The sequence below is a fragment of the Xiphophorus hellerii genome, chromosome 18 (genome assembly GCF_003331165.1).
Source record: "Xiphophorus hellerii strain 12219 chromosome 18, Xiphophorus_hellerii-4.1, whole genome shotgun sequence".
NCBI lineage: Eukaryota > Metazoa > Chordata > Actinopteri > Cyprinodontiformes > Poeciliidae > Xiphophorus > Xiphophorus hellerii.
Genome location: NC_045689.1, coordinates 33,000,899 through 33,022,122, shown reverse-complemented (window position 1 = coordinate 33,022,122; position 21,224 = coordinate 33,000,899). Strand labels below are relative to the sequence as shown.

Sequence of the window (21,224 nt, the reverse complement as noted above, 5' to 3'; positions counted from 1 at the left end):
TCTATATAAGACCTCACAGCTCATGTCAGAGCAAATGAGAATCATGAAGTGGAAGGAATTGCCCAATGAGCACAGAGACATGATTGTGGCAAGTCACAGATCTGGCCAAGATTCCAAAAACATTTCTGCAGCACTTAAGGTTCCTAAGAGCACAGTGGCCTCCATAATCCTTACATGGGAGAAGTTTGGGATGAGCAGAGCTCTTCCTAGACCTGGCCGTCCAGTTAACTGAGCAATTGTGGGAGAAAAGCCTTGGTGAGAGAGGTAAAGAAGAAGCCAAAGGTCACTGTGGCTGAGCTCCAGAGATGGAGATGGGAGAAAGTTCCACAAAGTCAACTATCACTGCAGTCCTCCACCAGTCAGGTGGAGTGGCTGGATGGAATCCTCTCCTCAGTGCCAGACATATGTAAGCCTTCATAGAGTTTACCAAAAGACACATGAAAGACTGAGAAATAAGATTCTCTGGTCTGATGAGATGAAGATTGAACTTTTTTGGTGTTAATTGTAACACCAATGAATGGAGAAAACCAGACACTGCTCCTCAAATGCCCACTACAATCCCAGCTGTGAAAGATGGTGGTGGCAGCATCATGCTATGTGGGTGTTTTTCACCTGCAGGGACAGGACAACTGGTTGCAATTGAAGCAAAGATGAGTACAGAGAGATCCTGGAAGAAAACCTCTTACAGAGTGCTCAGGACCTCAAATGGGCCAAAGGTTCACCTTCCAACAAGACAATGACCTGAAGCACAGAGCTAAAATAACAAAGAACAACTCTAAAACCATTCTTTACTGGCCCAGCCAGAGCCCTGACCTAAATTCAATTGAACATCTCTGGAGAGACCTGAAAATGGCACCACCAACATCCACCATCCAACCTGACAGAACTTTAGAGGATCTGCAAGGAAGAATGGCAGAGGATCCCCAAATCCAGGTGTGAAAAGTTGTTGCATCATTCCCAGGAAGACTCATGGCTGTACTAGATCAAAAGGTGTTTTTACTCAATACTGAGCAAATTTCTACATTTCTGTTTTTTCTGTCAAGATGGGATGCTGAGTGTACATTCATGAGAAATAATATGAACTTTTTTGATTTTCAGCAAATGACTGCAGTGAAACAGAGAGTGAAAAATGTTAAAGGGTCTGAATACTTTCCGTACCCACACGTGAATTTCCTCAGTTGTGATTGTGATGTTTAGGGATTAATGAGATGAAGATGAGAATGATTGTCCTATATTGTGTAATGAAGATAATGAGCAGACATGGGGATCTGTTGTCCTCTGTGGACAGCAGCAGACCTCCTGGTCCCGCCGTCCCCTGCTCGGCCTCCGACTCCTTCTGTTCTCATTACTCGACCTTTTCACTGCCCAGGCTCTCAACCCGATGTGACAACAGGCTCCACCACTGATCTGAGAGGTTATGAACCTAATGAGCCCAGTGATGGGATGGCTTCAGACAAGCTATCCCAGAGTTCCCCTGGGGAGAACTGCCACAGTCACACTCCTCACACACTCTCCTCTGCACTCATTCTCTCCTTCCATTCCATCATTTAGAAGTCAGCACATGAAGAGGCCCTCCATCATGGTGCTGCTCATCTCTCACTCTGGCAATATTAGGCTGTAAAGTAAATAGCTTAAACTTCACTTGAAGTGAAGAAACTGTCTTGGATGACTATTTGGTTTTGTTTATCCTAAAACAATTAGACAGAACTGATTCGATTTTGCTCTTTGAAACTCTATTAATAGATATGTTTGTGTAGATAGCTTATTCTAAAGAACATCAAGTCTTCTCATTAATTTTTCTGTTCAAACTCGATGGACTTGATTTCGGAACAGACTCAAGTGGCTTTTTAATTCTGGAAGAATGTCATACATTTTCAAACTGATTGTGTCTGTAGCATGGTATTTAATATATTGTAAAGTCCATCTAACAAATAATATCCTGTGAGAACCCACTGCTCCTTATGGGGCTCAAAACCTGGGCCCCATACGGAGCAGTACTGTTTTGGGGCTAGGAGTTACGTCTAGAGGCAAGGTGTGAATTTAGTTTTGGGTAGGGTTAGGGTAAGGAAGAGATTAGTAATGGTTGGGATTAGGAAAAAATACAATTTTTAAAACCAATAGAAATCAATACAAAGTCTTAATATGGCTAGAAAAACAAACTTGTGTGTCTGTGTGCGGGGGCGTGGGCATGTATGGGCGTGTATGGGTGTGTCGGCGTGTGCGGGCGTGTGGGGGTGGGTGTGTTTGTGTAATAATCACCAACATATGTATTTTAGATAAATGAGAGCACATCTACTCATTCCTGTCCGTCCATCTGTTTGCTCTGGTCTGGGAAACATGTGATGATGTTATGCAGTTTTTTCAGCACTATGTTTAGGGACAAAAGCTGTAATATCAGTGTCATGTTCCATTGTTTCTGTTATATTCTCAGTTATTTTAAACCCTCCAGGGTTTTAGGTGTTCATTCTTCTTGAGGGTTTAGAAAAATAGAATATAACTATCCTTTATTGCCCCAACATGGATACATTTTTGAAACAGCATTAAAGTGAAAGACAATCAAGTCAAGTAAATAGAATATAAAATATATAAAAACAGAAAAAGGAAAAAAAAATAGTGTACCTCCAAGGGCAAGATTTTAACAAAAATACCATGTAGTTATATACTTTACTTCCAACTCTCATGTTTTTCTTTGTGAATCCAGTTAACTTTTCTATTATTAGCCTTGTTCTGATGACTTCCTGAAGGTGGATTGAGTGAGAACCAGAGACAGAGGCCCAATTCAAAGGCATTATATTTTGCAATCTAATTTCTTTAAAGTCATATTTGATACATATAGCATTTTTATAGCAACTGAAGGTGACATAAGCTGTTTCCTTGCCAAATGTGCACAAATTTTTGTCTATATTCTGCTAGTGTCCCAATCGCTGTGCTTCCATCAAATAAGAAATTAAATTAAAATCATTCGAGACTAAGCTTGTTCACACAATAAGTCATTAAAAATTATGGAAGCGATGGATGTAAGTTTTGTAATTCAACTGTGGCGCTACACTCATCATCTATCAGCCATCAGAGGAGCCATCAGGTGGTGGAGCAACAGGCCTTTTATAAAGAGCAGCTGCATCTGTGGTGTTTTGGGGAAATTGTAGTTGATGATTTTACAGAAGACCTCTGGATTCAACATGTTAGAATGACACGTCCAACTCTGTGGACGTGTTGAATCCAAAGTTCTTCTGAAGAAGTCACTTTCTGTTTTCTTCTTCGTGGTTTTCGGCTGTTGATCATGTGACTTGTGTGATGCAAAAAAAAATTGTGTTTCCACTGCAATTCTGTGAAATACAAATATTTCGATATGGTTTAAAAACCACCTCATCCCAGCCCAAAAACGTGAGTTTTTTCAAATTCAGCATGTATCCATTAAGCAAAGTTATTTTCAGAATTTCAATTGGCACAACTAAAGTTAGTGACTTTAGTGACTTTCTATGAGTTACTTGATTGTGCTATAAAGTGTGTTATTATGCCCCCAATTTAAAGGGGCATAATACTGCCCCTTTAAATTGACATTTAGATCTTCTGGAACTCACTAAGATGAGAGCTACATGTAAATCATTTTTTAGACCCTGATGCACTCTGTCAGGTACTCACATGTCCGAATGGGTCCAGGTGATTATTTGTTAGTTTCAGCTTCTGAAATGACACCAGTTGCCTCATCCAATGAGCTCCTGTAGCAGGGGAGTCAGGATGAACGTAGAGTCTGCCTGGCATGGCAGGCTCCGCCTTACCAGCCACCATCCTGAAAACACATTGGGATGTGAGAGGAGTTGAGGCCTGTCATACATCGAGCTCATCCAAAGGGCTGTAAGAGTACAGTTTACCAGATACAGCGTCCTCATGCATTATGGTGAAACATTAAATCACTGCGGTTAATATGAACAGCTAAGAGGCTCACCAGAAACATAATCAATAATTATCTAACTTAAATATGTTGCTGAACAACAGCAGAACCCCCCAACACCAGGCATTAGAGTGCCTTGCAAAAGTATTCACACCTCACACTATTTCAATTTGTCACATTACTGTTCCATGAGTAACAAGCACAAACTTTAATGTTTATTCAGATGGTATGAGTCCCAACTAGTTTTACTTATTCTTGGTCTTCCTTCATATCTAATATCCTACATTTTTTTTATAAAGTGCAGAATCTTCCCATATTTGCCTCCAAAATAAGGAAGGGCTTGTCCCAAGGTGCAAATAAAGAATTTAAATATTCATGCAGTAATTAGTGTCAAAGTCAGCTACATATGAAGAAGCTTGTTTCATTGAGGGAGTTCAAATACAAACCATGTTAAGTTGTCAAACATCTGCAGCTGTTTTATTCTGATAATTTCTCTGATTTTACTGCCTCTCTTTTTCATTTTGTTTCTATCTTAGTGAACTTTGATGTTTATAATATGTAACATTTAGGGGTTTAATTGTACACTATAGTCATGATTTGGTACATACTTCGTTTTTACAATCGTGGTTCATTAATTTTTATATGCAAAAGAAAGGTTGGACAATTTCATAAAGAATATTGACTTAAATTTGTAAAATCTCAAAGAACTCTTTGTTTTTAAGGGAACTTTCATCAATAAGTAGCATTAATGAGTAAATCGAACAACCAGAAGAGAACAGATGTGCTTGATGTGTGTACTGAGAGGAGAAGCTCCCTGCGGTGCAGGCCTGTCTTTGCTGCATCTCTATCATCGTAAAACTTGTATTTTTCATGTGTAAAATCAAATCTTTCATTTTATTTTTCTCTGAGAATTCTGATATCTGTTGCTGTGTTACTGATCCACTGTTTACTGGGAGGAGTTTTGTTCAACCAGCCTTACCACTTGTTGTCACAGAACTTGTAGCGGTGGTCATCAGCTGGGACAACGTCAATGAGAAGGATGTATTTGGTCTTGGGGTTCATGCCACTCACTTTAACCTTGTAGCTAGGAAACATCCTCCTGTTAAAGAAAATAAAAAGACCTTTAGACACACTCACCTTCTGATCTGTTTCATCCTATAAACATAAAAACTGGCTCAGAGATAATCTGTTTAGCTTTGTTTTTCTCTGAGATGAAGACCCTAAAGGAGACATGGAGTGGGCATCAGAACAAGTTCATGGCAGACGGCTGCTCACACTGAGCCAGGTTTCTTCTTGTTAAAGGGGAGGTTTCTTCTCCACCGTCACTACATTGTTCCTCAGTATGAGGGATTGGTGCAAAGTCATCAATTCAGTGCAATGAGATGCTGCACTCAGCATCTCATTGCAAGTTTCTTAATGGCTTTAATAGATTAAAGTATAACAGGTGATTAATCTATTAGTATGTCCTTGTTTATGTTTTTCTTTGAAAAAAAAAGACCAAAACAAAGTCACATTTATTTGTGAAGGATTCATCGTTCTATTTTTTTTACAAGCAACAATAAGACAAGTACAACATGCATTTCTTCTCAGACCTCTTCATTCTGTTGCCACGAAATAAAATTAGACATAACCAACAGTCTTTAATTAGTGAAAGGTACAGCTGTGTTTAATTTGATCTCAGCAAAAATCCAGAGGTCTGTTGGAGAGCATTAGTGAACAAACAGCAGGGAGGAGACTGTGGAGACGTTTAAAGCTTCTAAAACAGTACACCAATCTTTAAACATTTTACAGAGTGCCGTTTAATCCCTCATTAGAAAATGGGAAGATAATGGAACAACTGCAAACTGACAGAGATCAAAGCATGGGAATAATGAATTAAAATGAATACAAACACCCACCACGTCTTTTCAGATTTCCACTTGTAAAAATGTAAAACTATGATGCATTTCCTTTTAACTTTACAGCTGCTTTTGAAAAACCTGAGGGAAAGTGTGGGATTATCTCTCATCCATTTAATGCTTCCAGACCAGAAGACAGAAGAGTCTAATACAGAAGTCAAGGCTGTAAAATACAAGAAGGAAGCTACATTTGGTGACCTTTCTGGGAAAGCAAAAACATTTTCATCCCATCTGCACCAAAGGAAATTTCACAAAGAACTGTCTGCCTTCTTATAAAACCCTAAGTGGTTTTTAATGGCACCCGGCTCGGACAGTTTAAACAGCTGGCTCGTCATTGCTTAAGAGGCTGCAGTCAGTAGGGCCTGCAGTTTGTGTGTGGGTACTGCCCATAGCGACATGCTCAAACATTAGACAGCACACTCAGAGCAGGCCTGCGTGCCTATCTGGGTTGATGGGAACGCAGCAAACCCCGTCGTCATACTTGCTTCTCCAATTGGTTCAATTGTTGATCTTCAAAGGCTCATGTCTCCGATCATGTTACTGTAAATATTCCCTTTCGTTAGACAGAGGGAGGGGAGAGGGATTGAGGGCAGGTAATTTAAATCTCTCTCTGAGGCTTCAAATCCAATCAGTGGGGCAGATCAGATCTGCTATCATCCTCACTGAAAGACAGGTTAATCTTAGGGGAACATTCAAAACAGACCTCTGCTCATCTCAGGCTTCTCTCCCAGCACAGACAGAGCAGATGGAGGCCTGCGTCAAGACATGTGGGCCCTGGATTTGGAGAATATGGTCATAACGGGGGAGGTGAGGCTGAGGCTCTGTGCTTCAATATGGAAGAGACTCAGTTAGTCCTGGCAAATAAAATGCACATAAATCTGTTCATACATTTATTAGGAAAGGAATATGAAACTCATTTTTTGTCAGGCGGATTCTGAGGTCTTCAGGCGTCAGTGTGGCGGTTCATGTTATTTGCTAAGCTAATATTTTTTACTGTCAGTTAGAAACCGGTGAACAGGTAACTCAGCCTCAAAGCATTTCAAATGTAGCCTTAATTATCCTAAATGCATTTTGTTTTGTCGGTTAGATGTTTTTTTTTTTATGAAACCAAAACTAAGTTAAGCTGTTTCCTCTTGGTAAAAAGGAAACTGGTTTCCACAGGCCTGCTGGATTTACCCAACATTAGAAATGTCATTTATGAGAAATAAAAAAACAGCATATAAACTGCTAAAACTTCAGTTTTAGCAGTTTGTAGTTTATATGCAGTTTTTTTGTTTCAACATCAGCTAAGGTTGGCCAGCCGGCCTGCTCTTGGCCAGCTTTGTTGTCATAATACAGACTAAATAATCACCTGTTATACTGACAATGAGAATGGAGAAAAATAAAGAAATTGGAAACAAAAAAGGTTGCAGATATTGGGAGTGAAGACTCTACAAGCTGAGAGCCGGGACAGGTTTGCAGTCCATCCCAGGACACCACAGATAGACACCATGTAGAGAAGCAAATTAACTGTTTTTAGACAAATAGCTGGAATCTCCATAGAAGACACATGTATGCATGGAGAGAACCTGTACTGCCTCTATCTATGATGTGAAACTAGAACCTTCTGGCTGCAGAGCCATCACAGCACTGTCAGCTCCGCCCTGCGTTATTTCATTTAATAACAGCAACAAGTGAGTGGAGGTAGTTGATTGTAAGTTTTCTCACTCTCCAATATTTTTTGAAAAGCGTTCATCATTCTACATCTGCTATCAGTTATAGTGAAGCAGAGGAACCTGACACAGACTTCAGCTTTCTAACCTTTATCTGTTGGAGATCAAAAGGATCTCATTGTACAATATGACTCAACATATTCATTGTGACTACAAGTAATATTAATATTTCATGGATTTTTCCAGTTATCAAATCAAATTGAACCAAATTTATTTATATAGCACAATCTCTTTTATAAGAGCGTTCTGAAACTTGTGTGTGAATATGTGAAGACCCTTTGGAAGGTTGCATAGTCAAATCAAGATATCAATCAATGAGTCAAATTTACATTTTACAACAGTCTCTACTGAGCCAAGGTGATTTCCATTAATTTAAGAATAAGGGCTAGAATAAAAACAAACCATTGTAGGAACATAGGAGTGTCACAATAATGCTATGTGCTGAAGGAAGCTCTAAACAAACCTGCTTTAGCTTAAACTGAACCAAAAACAGAACATTGAAGGCAGTGAATTTCACAGCTTTGGACCATTCTGTGAAACTCACTGTTTCACCTCACGGTTTCTCCTCATATTTCACTTCACTATTGAATCTGAATTTAAATACATCAATATGTGAAATCTTCAGAGTATTTATTGTGATTTTATTTGAATTTGTAAGCTCATCGTATACAGACAATGGTCTAAAACCGATGATGGAACTCTAAACACGAATAAGGAGAAACAAAAGACGAAGAGGTCAGATGAATACGAGCAGCATAAAAAGCTCTGAGCTCTGTGGTTTCCTTGCAGTGCTCCTACATGATGATGGAAGATGGCAGTTAAACACATTTTGAAATGTCAGAGAGTTCAGGTCCGCCGATCGCCAAAGACAAACAGTATTCCCTCCATTTGCTGGTGTGACTAAGTGAGTTTAAGAGAAGCATGAGAAACAGCAGTTGGAGAGTACATGTGTGATATCAGTGTCAGGGTGTATGTGTGTTTCTCTGGCCAGCCAGCTGTTTCTCCCAACAGTCCCACATGTGTAGGGCCTCCAGCGATCCGTTCCTTCTCTGGGAATCTCCACCGCTACGGCCAGATCAAAAGGAGCATCAGAGGTGGGGGTTAAAGTGTGTGTGGGGTGATGAAATGATCCAAACGTAGTACTCAGGCCTAGTGAGGGCGCCGGATTTCTCTTATCAGCCTGCTGCTGCGGCTCTCTGACGGGCTGTGTACAAAGAAGGAGAGTGAGGGAAGAACTGCACTGCGCCTGGCGCTTTGAAGAGGGAGGATTAGGCCTGGACAGTGACACTCATCATAACAAGCATCGGACCCGGTTGGTGCTGTTTGAGGAAAGGAGCGAGCTGGTGTTGGAGAAATGTTAAAAATGTGGGTTTGCATCTGTCCTTCCTCCCCACCGCCTCTGCACTCCCTCTTCACACCTCATAGATGGCATTCTCAAACTCACATCACATTTTTTTGTCTTGGTGCACGTTATAAATCAATCCATTGGTCTGTTAGTGTCCAAAACTTACTGCAAGGGGTCTGTTGTCTCAGACATGGCTGTTTTCTGATCATTACTTACACTGACAAAAACTATTACTATTTCTGGTAATAATTATTTCTAAACTGTATAAAAAGTTAATATTTGAAAAATTCACCTGCTTTGTTGATGTATTTTGAATTTGTTGTTTTGAAATATGGATTTTATTAAATCCCCATAAAACTACCAGGCAATTTTAAAATAAAGCACAAACAGCAATGCTTGGGAATTTAGTTCAAGAGTAGAAGAATGGCTCCCAACAAATCCTGCTTTGCATATTGTCACAGACTTTTTTCAGGTTTGATAAGCAATCAGAAATTTGTGCAACATGTGTTTTATTAGGATTCTATATGAGACCCAGACTACTCATTGAGCATGTAACTGCCCAAATTGGAATTATGAAAATAAATTTGCTTATTTAGAAAACATGCAAATTTTCTAAATTTCAAAATTTTTCTTTTAGAAAAAAAAGTTTTTTGATAAAAGGTTTTTCGGCTAGGATGAGATGATTTTCCAGCTCTACCAAAATTAGTATATTTCACAAAACTGCAACGGAAACTTTTTTTTTCGCATCACAAGAGTCATGTCACTCATCATCCTCCCACTATGTAAGAGGATGATGTTGTTGTAATGACTTATTGTGTGACCAAACTCATTCATGTGTGATTTTAATTGGGTTTCTTATTTAATGGACGCACCGCAATTGCAAAAGTGTTTTTTTTTTTTTACATTAGTGGATTTTAGAAAAAGTTTTGTGCACATTTGTAATGGAAATGCAGCTATAGAGAAGTGTGTAATTATTTAGGGTTTTGAAATAACACAGCAAAAATTGTATTATTCAGAATGTTACCAGAATTCATATTGCAAAAACAAAAAACAATGCCCCATGAAAACAGTGCATCAAATGCTGCTTCATGGTGCTTTATGATATAAAATCCCAATAAGACACACAAATTATAGTTTTGCAAAATAGTTTATTTTCTAAACTAGTTAAAATCTAATTCAGATTTGAAGTTAATTGTATAAATAAGCAAACATTTTACATTATGGCACATTGGCTTATTCCAGTGTGATACTGTAGGAATATGTAGGAATGCAAAATCCTATTTTTATATGAGAACGTGCAGAAGCAGCTGCAGAATATGTCCAGTTAAAACCAGTCAGGGACCATCAGCTGCAGTCTGGCCTCAGAATGGCTGCAGGTAAATCCAGAAGGCCTCCAGCCTGCATCACTACATAGTTCTTCAAAGGATGTAAAGTCTTCAGAAACCACTATCAGCCAGGGAAGCGAAAGTCTATCTTCTATAGTTATGTAGCTCTAAGCAAAAAATGTGGTGACCTTTTACTGGAAAAAAGCTCATTGAGTGAGGAATGAGAGGCAGAGGTCGATGTGAGTATTCTCAATCTCTGGTTAATGTCCAAAAGCTTCACTACGTAATCCTCAGGCCGCATTAAATCCAACAAGGCCAGCAGTCATTTGTGGTTTCAATTATGTATGTGGCAGGAACTTTCCGTCTCTCCGTTAATTTTATCTGTCCACACAAGTGGCAGCAGGGAGGTATCGTTCTCATCACAAAGACTTACTGTTACTTTCTCCAGAAATGTTGAGGAATGGGAGCAGCTTTCAGCACATACAACACTGAGCTGGTTTTTTGGTGATGTGTAGAAAACTTTATTTCTTTCAGCAAAGGGATTATTACTGATCTCTATCACTATTTGTGATCCATAAATCCTGGACTTTAGGCTCCAATACCTTTCACTATCCATCCCTTGCCCTGGAAAAAAACCCAACCACAGTTCTGATTGTGTAGCCGCTGCAGGGCGGAGCTGCTCTGGGCACATCTGCTGATCTGCCATTCTTCTACAGCTTTACCTTTATGTTAGTTTAAAAGTTCCCATTTTACTGTAAAATATATTGTTTTATAATTCAACCAAAGTTTGCATTAAGGATAATTACAGAAAACTTTAATGCCAATTTAGAGTTTTTGACCTGGAACCTAAGTATCACTTTTCAATCTGAAAAGTTCTCTTCAAACAGAATGATAAAAAAATAATCAATTATAAACCAGTGTAAGAAGGTGTTGCGATTAGTAAGCTTTTTACCAAAGTGAGGTAAGCTGGAACACAAATATAGCACACGCACACACACACGCCCACACGCACCCCCACCCCCTCTCCCACACACACACACACACAAACAGATATTTTCTTCTCAAGAACTCCCCAGTGACTTCATTCTACCTATAGAAACCAGGAGCATCTACTTTAATTGTCCAAACAGTAACTCTAGTGCTGCAACTAACAATTATTACATTAAAGTATGCGCATAAACAAATTACTAAGCTCTTTTTTAAAGCAAGAAAAATTATTACCTAGATTATTAGCTACCTCTTATTACCTAGAATGGAATAACAGCATTCCTTTAGTGAACTCTTGATCATATGTAGCTCTAACATCTACATGTGAAAAGCTCAGCTCTTTCTGCCTACATAGAGTTTAGGATGAGCTAAACATCCTATTTTTTGGATTTACCAGCTAAGAATTGGATAGCAAAAGGTGCATGAAGGTCCAGAATTTGAACCAGGTGAAGCTAAAAGTGCCATTAGAGGAGTTCTGGATATAATGAATATATAGACAAAGAAAGTTCTTATTTCAATTCAGTTCCATTTATTTCCATAGCACCAGTTCACAACAAATTCTTTCTCAAGGCACTTTGCAAAAAATAACTTCATTTCAATTACAAATGCATTCCAATTGATCCTAGTTATTAAATGGTGCACTAGGCTCAATGAATTACTGAAGTAGATTCAAATGTTTCTGTCTAAGGAAACCCAGCAGATTCACTCCTGCTGGATGAGCATGTGGCAATAATTGTTTGCATTGTGTTATTGAATTAATATTAAACATAAAATGTTTGTATTTTTGTACAGTTCTGGCTTCATTACTGCTCTTAATCCATTGTTTTTTCAGTAAATGGCCTTTTTTAGAGTCTGTATGCTCAAATTAATGATGAATTGATTACTAAATTAGTTGATCATTATTTGTATAATCGATTCATTGCGATTAATCCGATTCGTAACAAATTCAGCCCTACTCTGGACCCCTCAACGAGCAGAGGCAAAACATCCCTCTGCCTATAAAAACGCACATTTTTACACAAGTAGGGAAACCAAGCCACACACAGATCTGCTCCAGACTGAGAACATGAAGCTTTCACTGACCTTCCAGCTTTTGTGATGATCATCTCAGTTCCAGCCTCATGGAACCTCTTCCACAGCTCCCTCTCATGAAGGACCACCTTGATGTTCTCAATGTTCTGAAAGAGAGCATGAAATCCCTCTGCATAACTCCAACCATCCACTGCAGCTGAATTTTACATGCCAGCATATGAAAAATGAGATACTAAAATATTTTAACTATGTATTTAAACGTAAATACATTCTAGCATTTCATTAACTAGTGCATAATTGGTCACAGGTTGACTTCAGATGTTTGTACTGCCATCAAACTTACATATTTCTAATTAAAAGAACCTCTGGGTGTCAGTGAAAAATAATTGGGTTCTTTAAATACAGCCAGAACAGTGGTCAGCCAGCAGCTTCCATTTGTACCTGGTCAGGCCCAGCTGAGGTGGGAGCGCTGGGAGCTGTGGGCGCACCAAGTTGGGACTGGTCTGGAAGCAGATCCGTCTCGCCGTCGGCCCGGACCTGGCTCACACGATCATCCGTCACAGCTGAAGCCTTCTCCTGCAGCATCTCTGCAGCATTACACAAATACTCAGCTGTCAGACTTATCAGAGAGGAGATAACTCAGGGGTCAGAGGAGGGGTCATCATGCTGCAGACCTGAAACAGGACTGTCTTCACCAAGAGTGGCTACTCTCCTGCATGCCCCACCACCACCGCTGGCTGATCTCATTCAGGTTCATTTGTGATTTGATTAATGAGGAAACTATATTTGTTCTGTGAAACAGCAGCTTCCTCACTCTGAGGACTGTCAGCTTTTAAGCTTTATGTTTTCAGTCTCTGGTTTGTTTATGTTGTGTCTTGTTTTTGTTCAACTCACATCGTTTTTTGGGTTGAATAATAATAGATGAAAATAAAAAACTAAGTATTTTAATTAAGTCATTTTCAGTTTTCATCAATAAAGTAAATGCCTTATTTTTAAATCATTAATAAAATATATCTTCATATTTATACTTGTTCATATTTATTTTGTAAATGTACTTTTTTTAACAACACAATTTAATTCCATATTGTTATAGTTCAGTAATAACCTGAAATGCAGTGAAACTTTATTCTGAAAAATTCATCATCATCATTATTATTATTTTGTGTGTGTGTGTGCACGCGTGCGTGCGTGGGGGTGTGTGTTTGTCCAAAGTTTTCACTTGAACAAATAACCACATTAAATCCTCTTAGTCATTCTTCATATTAGCCAAGTTCAGGAAATGGAAATTAGCAACTTTGAGTTTGGATATCAAAGAGCATCTGCTGATTATCCAACAGTCATTTAAATTCTTTTATTTCATTAAGATAAAATTATCATTATGTAAAAATGCTGTTTCGACTCTGGAACATGAATATGTATAATGTGATACAACATTTACATTTTAAACTGTGGAGGGAAAAAATATGTTTAACAATGTGCTTTAAGATGAAAAAACATAAATGTATGTTTAAAGCGACGTGTTTAGAGAGGTTTACTATAATCAGTATAGACGGTAAAGATTTAAAAAATGATCCAATCCTTCTTCTGGTTCTTCATGAAATAATACATTATTACTCTTATACCCCTTACTCTTACCCCTTATAATCTATTTAAAGAGCAATTAAAGGACTGGTTGATAACACATCAGATCTGTCAACATTTTGAATAATAAGAACCGTTTCCTCCACATGTCCACCTGTGTTTTGCCATCTAGATGGAGGATTAGTTTAGTTTTAATTACTGTTATACATGTTGATTGTCTTGTAGTTTCCTAATTTTATATTTACAACAATCTGTAAATACAAGCAATACAATCATTGCTTGTATTTTTTGTATTTATTGAAAGTTTATGTTGTTAAGTCATTTTAACCTTCATTGAATAGTCCTATTTAAAAATTGTCCAGGGATATCAGATAATAAATAGTCTTTAGGAAAATTGTTTAGAATTGTTCAAAATTAGATGTTCTCCCTACAAAATAAATTAAATTCATTAAATTAGTAAAAAACACATAATCACTATTTAAATTTTCCCTTCCTACAACTAAAATTATACTTTTAGAATTCAGCTTCAGATTAAATTTCACAATTAGGACAAAATAATCATTTCATTGCCTGTTTGGTCTGTTTAAAGTTCGAGCATCAGGAGTCTCAAAATACCCCAGATCAACAAACATTTAGCAAACTTCAAAACCTTCTACCATGTGTCGATTCATTCCATGACGAAAAAATTCCCGTAGGCCGTCTGGTCACAGGCACAGACCCGGCTTTTCAGAAAGCTTTCTGTTACTGAATCTTTGCTTCAGAACCTCGACAGCAACACCTGCTCACAATCTGTATGATGAGGATTGTTGGGACAAAGCTGCAGCGACCAGCGAGACATGGCAGACCCTCACTCTGCTGCTGCAGTGACCAGCGAGACATGGCAGACCCTCACTCTGCTGCTGCAGCACTCAGCTGCAGACTGATCACACACTCCTGAGTGTTGCTCACGCTTAGTATGAAATATAAATGTAATATAACTGAGCTATTTGAATGATTTTCTTTTTAAAACAATAATTAGACTTTTAGAATATGTTGTACCTCCTGCACGTTAGGTAGGAAGTACCTAACCTCCTATGAAGTGAAGATCCTTCATCCTTAATGAAGGATCTTCACTGATCCTTCATTAAGTGAAAAGTGATTGCCCACAGGTAAACCTGTGCAGTGTGTCCTGCTACTGTCTCCCAGACCCTGAGAACCTTCTACTGTTTATTCCTCAGGGCCGACTGTTGGTGCAGTTGGTGCAGTGGAACACAGAACGGCCACTCTCCAAGCCAACAAAGTGGACCAGAAAGCGTGCAATGTAAACGAACAGAGACATTTGTTAAAGCTAATAAAGATAACAGCTGACAGAGCAGCAGCCACACTGTGAATCTGGGCCTTTCACTGATCCAGTAGAACCAGGAATTATGAGCCACCTCAGCTTTTCTTTGTCAGCGTGAAAGTACTCGCACTACTGCCTCGAACAAGCTGGAAACATATGAAATCATGCAAATGAAACTACTATCATTTCTGCATGTTCAGAAAACAGCAGATTTATTTTAACGTGTGTAAAATCCATAAAGGAGTCTGGACTGTACCTTCTGCTGGTGCTGAGAAGTGTTTGCTTTAAAGCTCGCTGCTTTTAAAACACTACTAGCCTGAGTGAAGAAGAAGTAGCGCCCTGTGCAGCAGTAATAAACAATGTTACTAATCACATGTCTACAAACCTTTAACTCTCACCAGGAAAAATCTCTCTGTACAGCAAACATTATTGTTACTGATCAACGCACATACATTTCATGTGGGAAAGTAACAATGTTATAGAGGTCATGTGGTCTATCCTCTGCAGTGAATATTTAAAATATTTCCCAAAGCATATTACTAACTGACAAAAGCCACGTCAAAGGCTGCAACAAATATACCAGAGGATTCTGCTGGTTCTGTTGATCGGCCCGCTCTATCTGACATGTAGCCATTAGTTTCTAGGCCCAAAATCCAGACACTGTTGTAAAAAAATACATTCAAAGCACTTTGACTGTCCAGATTACCTGCTCTGAGGAAAATATGTATCCAAATTGATATTTAGGAGCAAAGAAATAAACATTTTTAAATTACAGTAGCTATAAAATCTTATTGTTTGAGATAATTATTTTGGAAAAAAGACATTCCTCTGAATTATAATAATTAATTTAAATAATTATCAGTATGACTATATATCTAATAATAATAATAATAATAATAATAATAATAATAATAATAATAATAATAATAATAATAATAGTAATAGTAGTATTTGAAAGATTATAATTAAAGTGAGATTGCAAAAGTTGAACCTGTACACTATTTGTAAAATGTCAATAACAACGAAAAGAAAGAGGAAATAGTAAAACCTAAACATAAATAAATACAGTTGAGCTCAAATGGCCGTTACTCCTGGCGGATTTATGTTTAATAATCTAATTACTAAAACACGTTTCTTGTTATTGGTGGTAAAATTAACGTTTTGGAGCAGCCGAACCAGACTTCTGTCCAGAATCTGATAGCCAATCTGTGAAGGGAGTCAGAGATTAGGGTGATGGTCAGGAGGCCTGTCAGCCTCAAAAACCTTTCGGTTATCACAAAAATACCAGTGGAAACACAAAAAGCTGGTCAGCATTTTAGGAAGAGCTTGCCCTTTCACTCATTATTAAAAAGGCTATCAATAATTTTAGACACTCCATTTTTAATAAACGTAAATAAAGCAAGTATGTAATGTATATTATATAACTCCATTTATACTGTTTTATTATTTTTGAGAGATACGTTTCGTTTCCTACCAGACAAACTTTCTGACTGAACAAAAATAATTGAAATTAAATGTAAATCTAGCAGAAGTTTGAGTAATTCTGGCGAAAAATAAAGAAGTGATGAAGAAGCTGGAGCTCCGTCTCTCTGTCAGGCTGAGCGGTTCCCCTGTCAGAAGGTCCTGACCGCGGCTCAGAGTCCTGCCTGGAATATTGACCTTCTCATCCCCGCCGCCCTGCTCACCAGGCCGCCTGACACCAACACACCGCCTCGCTGATCTTTAAGAAATGTTCCCGGCAGCTGGTGAGCAGCAGCCGCTCCTTTGCAGCCTACCTGATGCGGTCACCTATCATCCCCGCGCACCACTGATGATGACGATGATCTGTCTATTTGTCTCGCGGCCTGGCTTCCCCTCAGTCAGCGGCTGCACGCGCAGGCAGGAGAGGTGCCCACGCGCGGCTCTGGGTCCGGTGCTGAGGGCTGTAGCGGTCCGCTGGCAGTGGCTGTACTGTCGGCGTGTCGGTTCTGTTTAGAACCGTTCAGCTTCTCCAGAACCCCAGCTGCGTTCTGCGCCTGTGCAGTGCGCTCTCTGCGCCCAAAGGGGGGCGGGGGGGAGTTCGGTGGGGGCTTAGTATTTTTCTTGAACAGACACACACACACACAACTATTGGCTGTCTGCAGTGTGAAAGCAACGGAGAGCGTGATTGGTCTCCCTGTCTCTGGCCCTCCAGTTGTCGCAGAGCAGGAGTTTCCCAGGCGGCCTCAGAACTTTAATATCCACACCGGCCTCTCTGGACAAACAGTCCCGTCACCGCCTGGACTTGGCTGCTAACCCAGCATCATCATGCGCTGCTTTTCTTTGGTGTTCATTCACCCAATCAGTGGGACTCATTACTGCCTCCTGACCACCTCATTATAGGGCCACAATGCAAAACTCAGTAGATCAACAACTAAATATGAATCATGATGTCAAATAAATACTATACTGGATGATGTTGATCCTTGACTATGAAAAAGTCTCACCAAAGCACATCAGTGTCAACCTGTTTGTCTTCTAAAGCGCCACAGGAAGACACTATCTATGGAGGGAGTCAAGCTGTGACTAAACATGGTCCGATAACATTTTATTGTTATTTATAGCAGAATAATTTTCACGCGTCATGTTTTTGTCATCCAAACAACATCAGCCCATTTGCATGAAACTTTCTAACAGGGGGCTTCCCTCAGGGCAAATCCCGTCCGCCTGATTAGAAGGGGCCGCGAATTTCCAAGGTCCTTAAGCGTTAATGTCACCAACAAAATAAATACATAAACAATCGAAGGTTGTTTGGATCTCATTAAACATCGGATTAAAAACTTGATTTTTCTAAGCTAAAGTCACGACAACAAAAAATATCAGCATTTTTTTTTCTATAGATTCAACCGAAACATTTTGTGTCAAGCTGAAGAGAGACAAATGCTCCAGATGTGAAAGCAGCAGGTTTAAGTTGAGTTACTGAGCTGTGAGGTTGTTAGACTTTAGTCTCGGCTCCTTGTTCTATGACTGAAAAGAATCAACGTTGGTTGAGAACATTTGTTCATTCTCTGGCGGGCTGAAGAACCGAAGTATTCCTCAAGATTCCTTAATGGAACACGGAGTGTTTTAAGAGCAGGATCCCACTTCTACATGAACTGTTAACAGTAAAACTTTCCCTTTTCATTAAAATTTTAGCTTGCGGACTCAAAGTACACTTCTTTTTCATTTTAATAAGAAAGATATAATATTTAATTCCTGTGATTATGTTGGCCTCTTTAGTGGAGGGTCGGTAATATTGTTATTTTAAGATTTTTTCTTTCAGAAAAAAAAACATCAGTAAGTTTAGAAATGCAGGAGAAAAACAGATTAAAACTACCTTCAAATTTTACATAAGTGTCTGATTTTTAAATGAAAAAATTGCTTTAATTACAAAAACATGAAAAAACACTCTAGCCGTGGAAATCACAGAAACGCCCCAACATCTCAACCCGCTGAAAAACGATTCAGTTTAAAGTCTGCGGACTTTCAGGCCCAACTGCGTGTTTCCTTATTAACGGGTCAATGGAAGCTTCTTCCGCCCTGAAACGTCTGCCTGAGAAATCCAGAATGATGTGAGCAGAGGGCCAGTATAAATATCCTGACGTGACAAATGTTCCTCTTCACACCGAGCCTTATCTCAATCTGGCCATAGCTCTGCTGGACACACTACTGTAGTGTGGACGTGTGTGAGCGGCCCGCGGCAGCATCACTCCTCGGCGGAGGCCGCTGGGTCCGCAGGTGAATTATAAGCCTGTGGTTTTACAGCAAATGGAGCGTGAGGCTGCGGCGCGTCCATAAATCAGATGCCAGAGTGACTTATATATCTGCTTGGTGACATGTCTGTGTGTGTGTGCGCGCGCGTGGGCGTGTGTGTGTGCGCGCGCGCGCGCGCGTGTGTGGCAGCCTGACGTGGCTGCTGACAGACTCTTGATTCTCTGAGTTGTTGCTTTATTCCCCAGCTTCAGACCGAACCAGTCGTTGCTCTCTCTGCCTGGTCACTCACACCCTCTCTGCTTCCTTCCATTCCAACCAAAAGCCATGTTTCTGGTTTTATTTTTCATTAAATTGCTATCTATAAAATTAAAACAAACGAGTTTAGCAGAGACCACTACTATTTACTACCTGACTGAAAAGGATTTTAACGCAGTCCGCAGTTGTTTTACTTTCTGTAAACGCCCTTATTCCAATTAGGCAGATCAATTAACCACAGACAGCTAATATTCAAGAGATGGTCCTGCTGTAATTCTCTCTGCGGGGAATTAGACGCAGCGGTGTCAGAAAACCTGGTGTTCAGTTCTGAATGGATTTGGACAAAGGGGCGACTCCTGCAAAGTTGGGGATATTTTCCAGCGTTCAGATCATTCATAGTTAAAATATAAAACCTCTTTGATTTGCACATCTTACATTAGGAGAAAAATCCCAATAAAAAATTCTTTCAAACTCCAGTTGCAAACAACAACAATAGCCAGAATAATGCAGCTCCTACCTCCTGCTGCTCCCCGCTGCGCTCCTCCTGCCTCTTCTGGAAACAGTCCTCTCACTCAGGCAGCTCCCTGCAGAAGCATGTGCTGCAATCAAAAAAGTTCAATTTTTCTTTATAGCAGCAGAATTGAGCAGATTGTTGGAGGGCACGCGAACCTCCACACACTCCCACTGTCACGTGGTCCTCTCTGGAGGTGGTTTCATTTGCAGTAAGTCATGGACAGAGAAATACAAGAAAAAAAAAAGCCATTATGGTCCCCAGACTTATAACCAATTGTTCAGTCTAACTCTATTACCTGCATGTAAACCCTTGTTGATAAAAACAGGTTTGTGTTCAACATGTTGAAAAAAAAACCCATTTTGTTTGATTAATAAACAAGATAACAAATGAAAATTAGTTTGCAGTTTGTTTTGTTTCTCTTTTTTAGCAATTTTTCTATGCTTAATTAATGCAAACATAATTTTACTGCATCTGATCCAAGCATCATCTTCCTCAGTCTTCTATTGAGTTAGTTTGGTGACTGTAATCATAGAACTGGAAAAAGATCAATATTGCTATTATTTTAATAAATGTTTGATGCTGATTTTGCAAGTAATTTTTTTAAACAAGTTCTAAATGTTAATATGTTGTTGTATTGCTATGCTTTGTTGATATGGACCCAAGTGAAAGCAAGAGAATAGGAGTCTCATTATGCTAGTGATAACAGTAACAGGCACACAGGGATTACACCAACAATGGAAGGATCTGTCAAAGAAGTCATCAAATAGACTGGCTGCTAACTACGGGGAAGGTGAATGAGTGACATTAGAATAGTGTGAAACTAATCAGAGGAAAACGGAGGATCTGAAGAAGAGAGACTAATTAACACTAAAATTAACACAGAGGGATCTAACTGAACTATAAGCTAAATATTTACACTAAAATAAACGTCAGCAACACAGGAAGAGTTCAGGTTCACCAAACAAAGATAAGGAGTACAGATTGCTGTGAGTTACGGTACTTAAAATAAGATAGATACACATCATCATATCACCCGTTTTATCCTCTTTACAATGGCTTCCTCTTAATTTTAGAGTTGATTTTAAATTTTGACTGTTTATAAAGCTTTTAATGGCCTTTCCCCTTCTTACTTATCTGAACTTTTAAGACTTCCTGTTCATGAGAAGACATGAACAGGAAGTTGGTTTGAGGTCATCAAACCAACTTTTATGAGCTTTCTCAAGGATAAGGCTTTGGGACTTTCGGTGGCAGCCAGAAGCCCCTATACTGTCTATACTCTATAGGGAACAGTTTCCCTATAGACCACAGGTGTCAAACTCCAGTCCTCAAGGGCCACTGTCCTGCAGTTTTTAGATGTGCCTCAGGTATTAAAAACACTGGAATGAAATGGCTTAATTACCTCCTCCTTGTGTAGATCAGTTCTCCAGAGCCTTGCTAACTACCTAATTGTTCTATTCAGGTGTGGTGCAGCAGAGACACATCTAAAAGTTGCAGGACAGCGGCCCTTAAGGACTGGAGTTTGACAAGCCTGCTATAGACCTTCACTCCATCTCTGACCCGTCCATCTTTAGATCTAAGCTCAAGACTGATCTCTTTGGACATGCAGGTAGGGGCATTTCCCTTTATTTTTATTGATGTATTGTGTTTTCTT

At 39.3% G+C, this 21,224-nt stretch overlaps 1 protein-coding gene across 2 annotated transcripts in view; it reads right to left on the bottom strand.

Annotated features, from left to right (window-relative positions):
* tbx4 (T-box transcription factor 4) overlaps positions 1-19,652 on the bottom strand; it is a 30,291-nt gene extending 10,639 nt beyond the window's left edge. Inside the window, exons 1-5 of one of the 2 annotated variants that reach the window (XM_032590269.1) lie at positions 19,577-19,652; positions 12,633-12,778; positions 12,243-12,337; positions 4,872-4,991; positions 3,643-3,790 (exon numbers count right to left, since the gene is read on the bottom strand). In XM_032590269.1, coding sequence (XP_032446160.1) covers positions 3,643-3,790; positions 4,872-4,991; positions 12,243-12,337; positions 12,633-12,776 — 507 coding nt within the window. In that variant the 5' untranslated portion in view covers positions 12,777-12,778; positions 19,577-19,652. Of the gene's footprint in view, positions 1-3,642; positions 3,791-4,871; positions 4,992-12,242; positions 12,338-12,632; positions 12,779-16,868; positions 17,108-19,576 lie in introns of those variants that run through there. The other variant, XM_032590268.1, reaches the window with a different exon arrangement.
* Positions 19,653-21,224: the final 1,572 nt, after the last annotated feature.